This window comes from Squalius cephalus (assembly GCF_949319135.1).
Source record: "Squalius cephalus genome assembly, chromosome: 24".
NCBI lineage: Eukaryota > Metazoa > Chordata > Actinopteri > Cypriniformes > Leuciscidae > Squalius > Squalius cephalus.
This window is the reverse complement of record NC_137145.1, coordinates 10,912,657-10,929,519: the sequence shown is the minus strand read 5'-3', so window position 1 is coordinate 10,929,519 and position 16,863 is coordinate 10,912,657. Positions and strand designations below refer to the sequence as shown.

At 39.5% G+C, this 16,863-nt stretch overlaps 1 protein-coding gene across 1 annotated transcript; it reads right to left on the bottom strand.

Moving 5' to 3' along the window:
• Positions 1-6,174: 6,174 nt before the first annotated feature.
• LOC307153128 (hormonally up-regulated neu tumor-associated kinase homolog A-like) lies at positions 6,175-14,988 on the bottom strand. Its single transcript, XM_079862302.1, has 9 exons — positions 14,377-14,988; positions 11,926-12,218; positions 11,617-11,672; positions 11,104-11,239; positions 10,895-11,022; positions 9,478-9,604; positions 9,221-9,389; positions 8,974-9,127; positions 6,175-8,110 (listed from the first exon to the last, which is right to left on the bottom strand). Exons 1-9 carry the CDS (start codon positions 14,614-14,616, stop codon positions 7,434-7,436), a joined length of 1,980 nt encoding a protein of 659 aa, XP_079718428.1. The 5' UTR covers positions 14,617-14,988; the 3' UTR covers positions 6,175-7,433.
• Between the last annotated feature and the right edge of the window lie 1,875 nt (positions 14,989-16,863).

The window sequence follows — 16,863 nt, the reverse complement described above, 5'->3', positions numbered from 1 at the left end:
TTGCTGAAGACACCTTTATTCACACCTGAAAGGCCAATGATGCATGACGACATGGGTGGGGTTACCTGCCCACAGCATATAAATGCAGTCGTAGTCATTACCCATTACCCAGTCATTCCCCTTGTTCTTCAGCTCTTCACCATGCTGCTAGAACACCATCACGCCACATTTTTGCAAGAAGGAAAGCACACGGTGGTAATTCTTGTCGAAACTAATGCAGAAAAGAGAAAGCTTTTAGCACAAGTTTAGCTTCGCTAACGAAGGGCTAATAAGCTTTTCTCAAACAAAATGTCCAAACATGCCACATTCACAAGAAACCCCATGGTGGTGACTCTTGTTGAAGAAAAAGGCATAAAAGAGAAGTTTTTAGCTCGAGTTTAGCACAGCTAACAAATGGCTAATAAACTTTTTTATGAGAAATATCTGAACCTTGTTCTGGGTGTTTATGGTATACTCATCATGAGCATGTCCAGTGTGTTTGGAATTGTCCACGCTAGGCTGGATTTCTCCAACCCAGAGGCATGTGTGCTCGGTGGGGCAGTGGCCAGACATGGTCCGCTCCTGTCTTCAGGTGCTGATCCAGATGTAACGATCGCCGTTTATGGGGGCCATAGAGAGTTGGAACGATTGTATGGAGGCCAAGGAGTGTCAAGTTAAGTCGCCTTCATTTATATAGCGCTTTTAAGAACATAGATTGTTTCAAAGCAGCTTTACAGTGATAATAGGAAATTAAAGTAACAGAGATTGTTTTGGCTTTACAGCAGCTTTAGAATAAAATTATTGTCCAGCTAAAGTTAGTTTTGATTGATTCACTTCTGTCGCAACGATCATTAGTTATTAACTTAGGGGCCGCTAACACGACACCGTTCTAACAGAAAACCCTTAAGGTTCTCTCTGCGCAAACTATAAAAACGTGAACCTGTGAGAACGCTGATGGCGTGCACATGCATATTACGTGTTTAGTCTATAAGTATGTGCATTTGAATATATATGTGCACAGGCTTAGTCCTTCTTTACAAACCAACCCTCAACAAACTACTTGTCTGGCCTTAAAATGTATTAAACAGAATTTTTATCGCTTCCATGTAGCCACGTGAACTGGAATTATCCTGACAACGTTTTATCTGTACAGAGGTAAAGGGAAGGGAAGGAGGCCTTCACAGGGGAGAGACTAGTTGACACTTCAGGAATGAGTTGTCGTTGTGTCCAGGCGCAGGTCCTTCATCAGATCTGGATACGGCCTGGATCCGACGGTCTGTGGTAAACCTCGGGATAAACAGAGAGACTAATATTAGCGTAGATGCCATTCTTCTTATGATGTAACAAGTACATCAGGATTTATGGGAAGAGTTCCCGGTTCCGGCTGACCTAATCTATGCAGCCTAACATTGAATTATAGAAGTCTATAATGTGTTATATGTATGCTAGGTCAAATAGATGTGTTTAGATCAGTGATCTCAAACTCAATTCCTGGAGGGCCACAACTCTGCACAGTTTAGCTCCAACCAGCTCCAACTCACACCTGCAAGGAAGTTTCTAGTAATCCTGAAGACCTTGATTAGCTGGATCAGGTGTGTTTGATTAGGGTTGGAGCAAAACTGTGCAGAGCTGTGGCCCTCCAGGAATTGAGTTTGAGATCACTGGTCTAGATGAACTGACAGAGTGAGGACAATGTTAGGAAGACTGTTCCAAAGTTTTGGTGCTAAATAGGAAATGGATCTACCGCCAGCAGTCGATTTTGATATTCTAGGAGGTATTATCAACTGGCCGGAATTTTGAGATCGCAATAGACGTGAAGGACTATGTGTTAAGAGCTCGCTCAAGTACTGCAGAGCTGAACCATTTAGTGCTTTGTAAGTAATCAGCAATATTTTAAAATGTATACAATGTTTAATATACATTTTAGTGTCGGTGTAGTGTTCCAGACAAGGTTCCCATGGCTGCCCCTGAAAGCAGAACTTTGACTGTCGGGGGAAGGTTTCTGTCTCGCTGGATGTGGGCGAGGAATGCTCTGATGATATATTTTTTTCAAGCAGGCAGATCACTGCTCCTCCAAGGTGGTGGTTGGAAGTGAAATGAGGGCATGGAAATGTTATGGGCATGGCTTAAGATTTTCATGCTGATGCCAGTTGGGCATCACCATGCACAGATTTGTCCGGTTTACAGACTAGATGTCACTGCGGCGGTGGTAGGTCAGTTTGTGCTCGCCGCAGGGGTTTTTTAATCAGGGGCCGTCGCTCCCATGAAAAAGGAAAAGGGGTATGTGGCGGTGCTGGTCCCTTGCGTTTAGTTCAGCAACTTTGCGGGGCGTGAATATATGTCCCATAGTCATGTGTTGTACCGAGTGAACCGGCTGAATGGGAATGTTGAGTAACTAAATAACAACTGTTCCCATAAGGAGGGAAACAAGGTACAACACCTCTGTGGCCCGCGCAGTCAGAGGCTTGGTGAAGAGCTGGACTGAACAAAGGGAATGACGCATGCGACTACATTTATATGCTGTGGACACCATATCGTCATGTGTCATCATTGGCCTTTCAGGCATGTCTTCCCATAGTCATGTGTTGTACCGTGTTTCCGTCCTTCTGGGAAGAGTAGTTATATGCATGACTCACCACCATTTCTGTTGTAGCAATTCACCTTTAGGGACATCTCATTTCGGCAAGCATATTACTCACCTGCAGCTATCCCAGTCTCAAAAATTACGTCAATGGCAGGGAAGTGTTGTCTCAAACTGATGGAAAGTTCCGTCAATGGCAGGGAAAGACTTAAAGCCAGACAGATTCTGATCGACTGTCCACGTTTTCTCTCTAATCAGCTGGAAAGAGGGATTCCAACGATATTGTTCTTCTGTATCTTTATCATTAGTTGTAGTGCGGACTTTCCTGTTCTCAGAGAATTAGAATGATTATTAAAACTGTATTGTCTTTGTGTGAACGGGCCGTAGCTCTATATACGTTCAACAAACACTTTTAAGATAAAAGGTAGGCCTACCTAAAATATATCAGATTTGCTCATCGTTTTCTTCCAGTTTTCTTCAGTGACCTTTTGTTATCCTGTGTTCCGAACCATTGACTCCATCACTCAATCGATTCGTTAAACAACTCAGATCATTCATGGTTAAACATGTCTTATTGTCTTTTAAAATATGCGTTACAACAAATCTCACGAAACAAACTTCAAAATGAAATGCCTCACTCGTTCACGAATTAAATGTCTAAGTGCTGCATTGAATCTCAAAGCAACAACTCCTTCGGTCGGTCAAAACAATGAAATTCTCCACAACATGCTCTAGGAAGCCGTTTACTCGTTGTATAATGAATTTTCGAAGGAAAGCAGTTGAAGTAAAGCCTCAAAATTACATTAATAAACAAAAAATAAATGAACCAGAATGTATGTCATTTATTTCAAAGATTTAAAAACACAGATTTGTTCATGAACAAAACATGACTGAACTGTCTGAACATGACTGTCTCGGTTCTGCTGTACTGAATTTTTAATTCAAGTATTTTTCTCCCATAGCCTAATTTTTTTTTCACCTGCTCCGCCAGCCGCTGTCATTTTGATTAATGGATGCTAGCTGCAATCTCAGAGTGCATCTCACTTGAACTGGAGTGCTGATGCGCTGCACTTTCAGTATGATCTTACCCACCCCATCCACCTTCATCTAAGTGTCCAGACATAAACACACACACACACACACACACACACACACACACACACACACACACACACACACACACACTCTTTGTCCTGGAGGACTGGTGGGGTGGTAATCAATAATGTAGACAGTCTGATTAAGCGAAGGTTACTTCATTGCAAATAACCCCATGAAGCAATCGACACAAGGAGTGCAGAGACAAACCCTCCTAGTGTAGCTCAAAACGGGATTTGCCAGTCCATTCTTGCTAATTTACAAATTACATGTTTAGGTTCTATGAAACAGCTGCCCTTTCCTTTGCGTGTATTCGCCTCAACATTCCTTGCAATTATGATGAAAAGAATTGTGACATTTTCGAACTTCCTGAAGTAACACAACAGAATGAGGTTGTTAGAAATGTTGTTGTAAATTGTATTTAATAGGCCAAATGTGTACATCTAGTTTGAAACGCTTTTAAATTAAAATAATTTGGTGATTTCTGTCATCTAAACCAAAATTCTAATCTCTGTTTTTTAATAGTTGTTGATTAAACAGATAAAGACCATAAAACCACACTGAAGGTAGCTTGTTCTCTGGACAAGGGTATTTTCATGAATATCAGATTGGCGCAATTTATCATATGAGTTTTATAAGGTTATTTATGGAATACAGGCTTATTAAAAAAAAAAAAATTTTTTTTTTTTTTTTTTTTTTTTTTTTAAGATTACACTGTTTTAAAGTTTTGTAAATGTTTTATAAATAAATTTAGCTGGAAATTTTAAGATAGTGTAATTGTTTTATTGTTACAACATGTGCAGTGTGACAACATTTCCCTCAAAACATTTGTGTATCTATCTATACAGAAACTGAGTTTTCAAAAATAAACCTACTCTGAAAAGCCCCTGTCTCCCCTTTTTATACTGGGTCTGTGAGGATGGTATTAATTGTCTGTTTTTTTCAGACACAAAGAAAATGCTCCTCAGCTGATAAAAAAAACAACATTTGAAAACAGGATTAGTCTCAATCAGGGTCTAAGCCAGAACAGATTGAGAGATTGAGAGGTCTAAGCACAGCAAGAGGGCCTTTATTTGACTTTGAGTCTAATGATGGTCTTTGCCATGTAACAAACAGTAAATAGGGATTTGCACACCCTGGACACAGAGTTTTAAATTGTGACGATGCCGTATTAACATTGCCCCGGTAGGTTAATATTGATGACACTAAAGGATATCCGGGATTTATTATTTATCCTTCCTTTAGCTCAGGTTATGATGTCAGCAGGTTAACTTGACATTAGCCCTTCTATTCTTGTGTTAAACTCAGACATCATGTTCTTAATGCAAGACTCATTTCTGTTCTGCTGACATCAAGTGCTTCCTGACTGGTATTCCTGTTTACATTTATATCACTGAATCAGTCAATCAGCACTTACTAGTTAAAATAGGTAAATACAGTAAAATATTCTGTATTTCTGTATCTGTATATTCTGGGTTCAACACGTTAAGCCCAATCAACAGCATGTAAGGCGTAATGGTGATAATCATGAACATTATGATCCGTTAAAAACAAAAAGAACCAAGAATCTGGGTTACAGTGAGGCATTTGTCAAAATTATTTTGCTAAAATTCTGTTGATTGAGCTTAATTTGTATAAAACACAGAAAATTCCTCTACCAAAGCCATAAAAGTAGTAATCTAGTCAAATCTTACAAAAGTTACTTTAAAGCTACTATAATGTTTTATTGGACATTTACTGGGAAACACAACGGTATTCACTGAAGGACCATTGATTCCAAGCTACATGATGAATGTGGTAATCATTCACTTCCATAGAATGTACTGATGTAGCTTTGTAATTCTACTTTATGTCATCACTGTCCCATGGAATTATCTCAGCATTTCTTTGTAAGGTCTGGTTGGATGTTCTTAAGTAAGTTACAGAGCTAAAACATTTAGGTAAAAGCGGATGATCGTTTAAAGTCAGGCGTTTGATTTTAATGTTGTTCTATATCACTATATCTCGCAGCCAATTTATCCTCAGCTCATGTTGTTGTTGTGAATTACTCTGAATCAGATGTTTTTTAATCATAGCTTGTTTTCACCACTTTTCGCTAAAGGATTTTCAGTGAGTGTCGTCCTTTGTAAACAAAGAGTTTTGCTTTAATATACTTTGCAGCCTCTTTTGTCCTTAAGCTTTTATCAGCTTAGCTGCACAGACTTATCTGGGCTAGAGTGTTTGTGTCTGTGGGTCAACCCCCCCTCCTGTACAGCGACACAAGAGGGTGTATAATATGAGTGTTTGTGCATGTGAGGGTACAGCTGACTGGATTATCTGACACAGGGTCTTTCAGCTGTCACTCATTTAATGGTTATTGCTGGGTTCTCGTGGGAAAAGCGTATAGAGTTACACCAGGTCACCTGTTTCTCTGTAAATGACTGTTAAAATTTAGTTTCTGTGACAAACTCTTTTAACTACCATCAAAAATGAGTGTTTTATGTAGAGCCATTTTATGTGCACAAAAAATATACAACTCTGAAATGTAAGTATTGTGCATTTATTTGTGTCAAAAAAACAATACATGCTGCATTAAAATAGAAAATTCAGAACACAAATAATAATCTTTAAATATAAATATTTAAAATCTTTTTTACAGTGTTAAAAAATCTCCTTTAACTTGGCAAAAAAGCAAATCAATACAAAACTTGCAAAAGACCTTCAAATTTATCTTCACCGTAACAAAAGTACAAAGACGTGTCACCAAAAAACTGACATCACTTTTTTAAAAAATCCTGGTGAGCATGCAAAAGTGTAGTTGAGATCAGAAAATGTGTTCACAGCTCATAAGTCTTCTGTGCACGTGAAGACTGTGAAAGAGGTCTGCTTTGTAAATCTAATGTGAAAAAGACAGCATGAATCATTTTTAAACGCATGGAATTAAAGACACTTGAGTTCTATTTACAGGCAGATTTGAATCTCTTTCGTTCAATGGAGAGACAACACCACCCTGGTCATAACCAGGTCAGCTATTAAATATATACACACTATTGCACAATCTATTACTTCACATGATGCTCTGCAGATAAAATGAATCTTATACACGAAGAGTTCAAATAATTCTGAAAATCTTCCATTACAGCCAAAAGGCTGAATGCAAGATATTTAAGGCTATACAAAATGCCAGCAATCCCCTACAGGAGGAATGGAATGTTGGAATGTTGTCCAACATTGAAAAAACTAGGAATGTTGTCTTCCAATGAATTATTGACATTTCACTACAGGTTTAAATGTGAGGCTATTAAAAAAGTGAAGCATTGACCTGAGTGCAATTACAATTTGAGGTTGAATTAAGTAAGAGCTTAAAAATCAAATAATACTGTTTGCTCAAATAAGCGCACTATCAAAAAACCCTCCCACCATTCATTAACAGTCTTTGTTGTTTTACTGTACATGAACATATATCAGTACACACATTATTGTGGGCAGTGACAGCTTTGTTTCACAGAAGAATTGTGCGTTAAAGGTTGTGGCACAGCTGCTACATGGCACTTGAACTAGAAGCCTGTTGAACGTGCTGCTGTATGTGTACTTGGCTTTCAGTGTCTACTGTCCTGGGGCTTTGTTACCTCAAGATCTACTTGTGTTCTATATGTTCTCTGCAAGCTGTGTATGACATGCCAAATAACTCCCCGTGGGGTTAGCAATGTATGTGTTCTGCATGTTACTGCAAGCATTGTTGATGAGAGAATACGGTACTGCATACATATGATTTTATATAATCGAAAAGTTCTCATCCTCAACACAGGGTTTTGAGAGCCCCTGAGGCGCAGAGCAGAGTTTGCATATGGTAGGGAGTTGGAGACTCCACTTCCACCGCAGGCTCTGGCCTGAACGGGGGCAGCTGGAAGCTGAAGGGCGGCAGCTTTTTCTTTAAAATCTGCCCGATACCCATGGAAGGGAACTTGCTGCGGTGTTGAGGGCTGTCGGGTTCTTCGCTACCCCCGCTGCTGGGAGGGCTACCGCTTGAATCTGAAGAGCTAGACCAGTCTGAAGTGGGAGGACTTTTCTTGGGCTGAGGTTTGACGATGAGAACAGGTGGGCTGGGGATCGTGGCCTTCTTCAAGTATGAGCTATCGGGTTGAAAAGCAGATACATGTCGAGGCGGAGAAAGTGCTCCGTTGGTCAGTTTGTACCATGGTGATGGAGGAGCTTCTTTGCTTGGTTCCTTGCTTGCGGAAGCCCAGGAATGAGCGCCGAGGGAGGAAGGTGGGCGAACAGGGATGTTGACAGCTTTTGAGGGTTCTTTGGAGCTGTCTTTCTGGGGCGGCTGGGTCTCGGGTGTAGGATGGGCTGGCTGCGGGTTGTTTGGGAACAGGGGGTGGATCTCCAGGTACTCCAGAGAGGAGGACGTGATGCAACCACCACGTCCTGAGTAAACATCTTTAAAACCTCCAGTCACAGCTTTCAGAAGACCTGAAATTGATAGGAGAAAGAGTTTGATTCAGAGCAGATCTAACTCATGTCTTTATTTGTACAAGCAAATATCTTTATAGTACTGTCATGCAGAAAGTCTGATGGCCTAGGGAAAGTCTTTGTAATTTAGTGCTGGACATTTACATTTTAAACTAAGAAAAGATGTTGTTGAACGTTTCCACTGTTTTTGTTCATTCAATGAAAGTCAGGCAAAAGAGCCTTGGACCCAACTGATTTTCATTGTATGGACAAACAAATAAGCAGATATTTTAAAAATATATATTTTGTGCTCGGGGTTTGGAGTGACGTGAGGGTGAGTAGCTGAATACATTTTCACTTTTGGGTGAATTATTGCCCTAAGTGAAAATTTCAACCAACTGTACGATGTTCCACACGTTATACTGAGTTTGTGGAGTTGGAGCATCTTTGAGGCTTGAAATACTTCAATATAGTCGCATGACTTGGCAAACAAACAAGAGAGAGCGTGTGAAACAGGTTTTCTATACATTTGTATGTGCCTAATGAAGTCATCTTTAATCTTCAACTTGATCTTTCTGGCGATCTTGAACAGCCCTGAAGGTTTTACATTTGTTTGATTTACTGTCAACCTATTTGCCAAGTAAAAAATATTGAATTATCCCTCAGGCAACAGAGCTTATTCAAAGCTGCCTTCAACAAAGAGCTATATTAAAAAACGGTTTCATTTGTACCATTGTATATGTACGGTACCATTTGTTCTCATTCTGTCAATTATTGTCACGTACATCTAAGTCACGCATCAATTGTGTGCCAGATCACGTCTTAACCACATGGTTGGTTCATACATGTCTATGTTTAACTGTGTATATAGTTTTGGCACTTACCAGTTCTTTGTTTCTTCTCCTTGGTGGGGCCTTTGCTCACAGCGAGATAGACAGGTGTCTGTTTGGGTGGAATCGTGATCTTCTCAATGTGCTTCCTCCACTGGGTCTGAAACAGCTCGCTCTTTTTCTCTTTCTCCATGTTGTACTGTTTCTCCTGTGAGAAAGAAAGTATGTTAAACACTCAGGAAACACATCTGACAAGGTTCTATGAAGGATAATCGTGTAGATGTTGGTTCCTCAAACTTACCCTGTACTCTTTTGACAGTCTCTTCATTTTATTGTTGAGAAGGAAGTACACAGCCAGTGTGTGGCAAGCTTTGTTAGTGAGCACCGCACTCAGCACCTCACTGTGCTTGTAGCCCATTTTCTCAGTCATGTGGAGCAGAACCGTATGGTTGATCTCCTCAATGTGGATTCTGAGAGTTAAAAGGAGATGTTTTAGGTCACAATGTCATAAAAGGTGTAATAAAAGCAATTTAGCTTAAAGCATATTAGATGGCTAACCTATTTAAGTAAGGAACTCCAGTGTGAGGGTTGCCCAACTGCAGCCACGAGTCGGTCATCACTTGGTGGATGTTGGGTCTCTTGTCGGGGTCAGGCTCTAACAGTCTCTTCAGCAGATTGACGGCAGCTGTGAACACAGACAGGAAGCAGTGAGGACTTTGTGCAATGTTACTTTAAGTAAACAAGAAAATTATAAGCACATCCTTGGTCAGTCTCTAGGTTTAATTTATGTATTAGGACAAATAAATCATTATTTATTAGGACAAATATATAATGTTGTGGCCATTATGATTCTCCTACATCTAGCCTTTGTCAAGGGATGACTGCACAGCCTTGCGTCCTTGAGATGCTAAATGGTCTTACATAATGAGGCTAATCTCATTTCAACACTGCATCATCCTGTTGTAATATATCCTGTCACAGATTTAGTAGTGAATGAATCACCTGTTGTTGAGAATGCTCACATAAGTGTAATGCAATGGAAAAGTCCACAGAATGTGATTAACCGCAATGTTGGCAGTATCATCATTTTCAAGATCTATTAGATTCTATTATTAGATTCTATAATTGTATTCTATTATATTCTAATCAATGGTAAGATGACTACTTAACTACATACTATGGAAAAATCTTACATCTTTGGAAGGTTTACAGACAGTATTAACAAAATCTGAATAAAGCAGATTCTATAATTACTTCTAGAGAAAAAACCCGGTTTTTCCTGTGGTTGAAAAATAAGCCGCCACTTGTCTGGCATATTTGCAGTAAACAGTGTTTATGAGCTGACGGTTCACTGAGAATTTTGACTGTGTTCTTTTGAGTATGTGTTTGTTGCCATTAAAATTAACCATGCTTAATAGTCAAATAAAAAACAAAGTTAAAGGAGAATTGCACAATGGTAAATGGAAAAGTAAATGTGCAACCACTTTTGTAAAACCTCAATATGATGACATAACTAATAAGTATCTAAATGATGACCTATATAATGATTTCATAAAAATAAAAAGATTACACATGCAATGGTGTTGACACTCAGGAATGTTTTTCTATGGAATACAGGTTTACAAAATAGCGTGACATAAGTCAGAAAACTAGATGTTTCATGAAGACTCGCTGCTTTATTAGATTTGTCTTTCATCTCCTGAGATATTTAAAACACCAGTGGACACCAGACCATCCCCATTTTTTTTCAATTAAGCATTCAAAAGCACCATACTGGACTAAAAAATGGTACAGTCCCACAAAGACTGCATTCATGCTCAACTTCTGGAGCATGATACCCATTAGAACGTAATTGGTAGGAGTACACGGTCTAATTTTCAGGCTAATTGTAATAGTTGCTTGTTCCTGTTTGGATGTGATCTTTGTGGTCATAAATATCTTTTTGAAAATCTCAGATATGCAGTTCTGTCAATACCTGAAGAGATAGATGGAGGTAGAGGGTTCATATCTTTGTCCACCATCCTCTGATGCAGAGCTTTCAGGCTAAATGGCTCCACAGTGAATGGTAGGGTACCAGTCAGCATGGCGTACATGTTCACCCCTCTACAATCAAAAACATACATATAGTCAAATATGTACTCAATGTGAACTTGAAACATGGTGCTTCAGATTTAGCAAACTCACATTGACCAGACATCCACTTTGGGCCCATATTTCTTCCTTGAGAGAAGCTCTGGTGCGGCGTATGCTGGGCTGCCACACTGTGTGCTGAAGGGATCAGAGTATCCCAGAATTCCCGCACAGTTACTGAGGCCAAAATCTGTATGGGGAAACAGAGAGAGGGTTGTGTATAAGACATTGTTTATGTGTACTGGCTCATAGAGGGATTGACTCTAAATACCTTCCCACTAGGAGGAATGCAAAAGTGTATATGGCTTCCCAACACTAACCCTATCTGTCACACACCACTGCTAAATAAAGGCCATGCATTTGCCAACAGTCTTCACAGAGAGATGAGAGGTCGTTCGGTTTTAATGAGATACTGATTACTCAATCAGTCTTCACCACATGCTAAAGATGAACACTTTCATGTCACATCACTTTAGGTCATTAGGACTTAATGTGACTTTGTGACGTTCTTTGAGTAGGCCTGTCAGGAGAAAACATTGCATAATGTAAATTTCATACAATGCTTACCGATCAGTTTTATGTTGTCCTGTTCATCAAGGAGGAGGTTTTCAATCTTCAAGTCTCTGTTGAAAATAAAAAAGTGATTCAAACAACTTTCATCAACCGTCTGAACTATAAACAAACTAAGCCACTATAGTCTTTGAATTGATTTTACTGCTTATTGTGCTCTAAAATAGACTTATATACATTACAGAGTATCTACACATGGTTTCTTAGTTTTCAGAATTAATTCACTAATGTTTATTCCTTTGGAAAGTCTCATTTAAAGTTTCCTTATCGATGACCTCACACCCTGTGACTTTTTGGTTTTCTCACCTGTGAACAACTCCTGCCCTGTGCAGATGTTCCACTGCCATGACTAGCTGGCGTACGTATTTCTGGGCTTCTCTTTCATCCAGCCTTTTCTTCTCATAAATGTGGTTCATGAGGTTTCCACCAGGGCAGAGCTCCATGACGAGGTAGTAGCTGTTCTCCGTCTCCAGGATGTCCAGCAGTTGGGTGATGTGTGGGTGTCGGATCATCTGCTGAATCTGCCCTTCACGCCGCAAGTTCTTTGTGACATACGAATCCTTTTTGGCCTTTCTCTTGTCAATCACTTTCACCGCCACCTGTGAAGGTTAATAAAAAGGAGGTTTCGTCAAGATAGAAAACACAACAGGACTGTTTATTGGTCTCCTTATGTATGGAATAATTCTAACAGTCCTGAACAGGTGAGGTGAGCCAGACTAAGACAGATGGGACTCTTATTTCACATTTGTCGGTCTCCTCACGTCTCCAGGGTTGAATGTTTGACCCGAGTTCCTGTGAAGGACTCGGTGGGGGAGGGATAAGGACAAATGACCGATTTGTAGTCGTTAAAGCACCTCCAGTTGAATGAAGAATGTCCAAATGGCCTGTTAATGCCACCCATTTGTCACCAACATGCCGTGAACCACTAATGCTTTATAAACATTGGGTTAAAAAAATCTCTGCCCCCTCAAAAACACGTTCACGGACAATGTAATGTAGCATAGCATGCATATACACATGGAAGTGAATTCGCTTATTTGTTAATGATTTTGATGGGGTTTTTCTCAATTAAGGTGGGAGGGGAGGGTCTTTGTTCTTTATCAAACAAGATTCCTTTGTCCTGGGTAAAATGTCCCTCTGTGTGCTGTAACAATAGCCTGGTGCTATTGGTTCCACCCTTGAAAGAGCCCCAGAGCGTGACCCGATGAGGGTTGAAGGGGTGACTTGCTGTGCCACCACAAATCATCAATAGACTGTTGAGCAAACCGATCAAACATGGCCATTTGAGCAGATAATTGGACCAATTTCTCCAACTGAGGAGCATTTTAAAGGAGGAACTGAGGAAAAAGGGGGAAAGTTCCATTTCTAAACAATCCCCAAAATGCTAATCCGACATTACTGGATCTTAACCGTCGTGTTTTGCCAGCATTGTTGACAAGGTGGTCGATGGTTAAAGGGGGGTGGCAGGGGGACCCCCGGAGCCTTAGACTAACATGTTGTTTTTCTCTCAGGCAGACAAAGGCGGCGAGGGTGAAAGTGGGTTAGATATGCTCACAACAGACATGGGGGAAGCATGTGCTATTGCCCACCAACCGTGAGCCCCGCCCCACCCTGTCTGTTTTTCTAGGTGATGTCAGAGAACGAGAGCGAAGCAGGAGACAAGAGCACGAGGCAGCCTTGCTTCTCTTTGTGATTGCTAGCGTTTGCATCATCGCCCGGGACAGACCTCTTCTCCTTCCCACAGCAACAGCATAAGAGGACTGAACAAATCTCTGATATGCTAAGAAGGTATTTCAGGTCACTCCCTGGAAGGGCAAACAACTTTTTTTTTTCTAATGCAAATAGAAGCTTCACCCAGAACATTTTACAAAGGAAGACAGCAGCCAGTTAAAAAGAAAAACACACCCTATTTATTGAGGAAGTGACATTCACAGTCAACAAACAATAATGAATATATACTGTCATAAAACACGCCCTAGAAACCAGATATCATGTCTAACTGAGTAAAATACTGAATATGCATCCTGCTGAATGTGTTATATATATATATATATATATATATATATATATATATAAGAAATATTTATCCATTCATTATGAAGGGTTGCACACTTTCTTTGGGGTAATCTGAGATTAATACAGACACCTGAATGCAAACAGGCTCAAGGATTGTTACCCAATTTAATCTGTATGAAGGGGAACATGAGACCAGTGAGAAACATCTCAACTCAACCTGATGATCAGGGGAATGTTTCTGCTGTTCTTCCCCAAGGACCCAACACAAACTGATTTCTGGGTACTTTTGAAATAGAATTCAAGCTTTATATTCACATTGATGGAAAACATTTGTTTTAGAATAAATCACTAAATAACAAATACAACGAGAATTCAACTCGTGGTCCACAGACTACCATTGACACTGAGGGGGGTTTGACCAAAACAATTTAGACAGATGTTATTTCTCTTTTTAACTTTACATTTTCATATTCAGACAAACGGATCAACTAGTAAATAATAAATGCAACATCATTCTAGTCAGGTCTTGGCTGGATTCTCAACAGTTTTTCAGTGAGCAATTTTCATGTAGACAATGAACAATCGCTAGAAAATAACAAATACAACAGCATTTAAGTCATGATTTGGCTGGATTTTGACCAATTTATATTGACTTGGTGGTTTATTATGTTTCTATTATTATGACATTTTTTCAGTGTCATTTAGGTGCAAGTGAGCTAACATTTCTTCAAATCTTCTCACCTTCTCGCCGGTGGTCGCATGAAGCCCCTCTCGCACTTTGGCGAACGACCCCTCTCCCAGCTTCCTCCCGATCAGATAATTCCCAACTCTTTTCGTGTGGTAAAAGTTTCGGAGGATGTCAGCTGGAGGACCGTTGCTTAGAGACGAAGGATGGATGTTTTCTGTGGCTACGGGAGCCTTAGCTTTCATCCCAAAAATCCTCCCGCTGTCCGTACCCATGTCTGTTCCTGCATCGGGCATCCCTGCGCCTGTTGAACGAAACCCGGTGTCCTCTGAATCTACTGCTTACTAAGAGCTCTATGAGAATGAGACATCTGAATCCCCGTCCCTAATACTAAACGCTTAGCGGAACCTGACACACGCGCCACCTGTTCGGTTCAGCTGCCAGTCAATCCGCAAACTGTAAGATTGTAATAGGTTTACCTAACTATTGCATTCGTCATGGAATAATGAATAAAGCCACTCGATCCTAATCTAAATCAAATTATCAAAACGTCTCATTTACATGCGGACTGTTCCGAATGACAAAGCTAAATAGATTCCAGCACCTCTCTGTATCTGAGTGAGAATTAAGTGAATGTCTGACTGCCGAATCTCTCATATTTGTTATTTGAAGTTAGTTTCCCGGCACGGGGTGGGGGCGTTTCTTATTTGCTAGCAAATCTCTTCTCAGTCACTGGGTTAAAATCTAATCCAATCAGCTGCCGCGTCGGGATCAGAGGCTCCGCCCTCTTCTGAGTTGTAAAATGAACCCCGCCTCTCACCCATGCTTACCTAGACAACAAAGAGCATGTTGCTGAGGGGTCAGATTCGCAGTGATTCCTGATTTCTATCAGCTTTCCCCAGTGATGGTTTACGTAGATCGCTTTTGGCTGACCTATTGGTCGCGACTAAATTATCTATTGATTATTCATTCAAATGAGACGGACATGCTTATGCACACAAACACGTTTTAGGCTATGCAGTGATGTCATGCATATGATGTGGAGCATTGATTTGATTTGATTTAACTCATTTGCTAATGCAATTCACCTCATCAGATATAATTACACTTATTTTATTATATAAACATAGCACATATAGGCCTATAGCTAGCTACATAAATTCATCCCCGTTGTATTTTTTACCTTTAGTTTTACCATGCCAGTTTCTTTCATTTTCCCTTAAATGTATGTATTTCTAGATTACCTCACCCCATTTGTTTTCTGTAATGTCTATTTCAACACTTCAAGTATTTTAAATGGTGGCAATATTGTAAATGCGGACAGTCATGCTCTATAAATGATGAACAAATATGACAAGTGTAGGCTACCTTATACGTTTCATTTGTTTCCATTTTAATATTATCGTTGAAACAAAAAAAAAAACTGTATATCCTACAAAATGATAATCGAAAGACCACCAATGTCGTTTTAATTATTTCAATTAACCCTAAATTCTATCTTACACACATTGTGTTTTGTAAATGAATGCCTTGGTGTTCATTCGTTCATTAAAGTGTAATCTTTTAGCGATGAATACCCAGACATTATTAATAGATCTTCACAACAATGGAAGTCTGGCTTTTTAATAATATTGCGTCACCACACCCCAGCTAGTCGGCAGCTTGTTTACATTACCATGCGGTCATGAGACGAGCGATGTACAGAGAAATGAAGGTGGGTAGGTCTATTGCGCTCTCTATTGGCAATAATGCGTAGGACAAGTACTCTCTCTGACTCTCTCTCTCTCTCATTCATTCAAAGCTCATGTTCCCCAATAACAGGGAATTTTACTTTCTCATTCTCACCTTCATAAAATGACTGTCTTAGTGTTTCTTGCCGTAATATGGAGTAGTTGTAGTAGCACTAATTGGCTATTGACTCTGTACCCACTCTTCCTCTGCAAAAGACAACTGATGAGTCTCTAAAGTTTAAACTAAAGCACATTAGTAAGGCAATAAATGTCACAAGTTAACTCTTGACAAAGCAAACCTTTGAATTGACCATTCCAAGTGACTACCTCGTGAATCTGATGAGAGAATATCATGAGTGCGCCAAGTTGTCATCAAAGCTTAATGTGGCTACTTTGGAAAATATAAATTTAAACCATATTCTGGGTTGTGTAACACTTTTTTGTTTACTACATGTCTCTACAAAGTAGATTTACTGTATAATGTAAAATGAACATGGACTACTGTAATAGCATTGCATAGTGAATATTGTCTGATTACATTCTGTTCTGTCTCTAAACGTTTGAATGATTAAGGACCAAGGTTATTATAGTTTTGCATTTTTAAATTAGTTTTTATTTTAATATCATTTTCAAATTTCCTATAATTTCAGTTTAGTTTTAGTTAGTTTCATTATTGGTTTTGTTAGTTTTAGTTGAGTTTTTATTTTGTGAACACATTTCTATTTAGTTTTTATATTAAGTTTCAGTTTTAGTTTTAGTAATTATAGTTTAGCAGAGTTAACAGAACACTTACATTGTAAAAAGTGAATAGTT

Bases quoted from the DNA above. Each gene is read 5' to 3' on its own strand.
- LOC307153128 (XM_079862302.1), bottom strand. From the start codon at position 14,616: ATGCCCGATGCAGGAACAGACATGGGTACGGACAGCGGGAGGATTTTT. The intron at 12,219-14,376 runs GTGAGAAGATTT...TAACCTTCACAG, and splicing joins ATGCGACCACCGGCGAGAAG to GTGGCGGTGAAAGTGATTGA. The intron at 11,023-11,103 runs GTGAGTTTGCTA...TTTTGATTGTAG, and splicing joins AAAGTGGATGTCTGGTCAAT to AGGGGTGAACATGTACGCCA.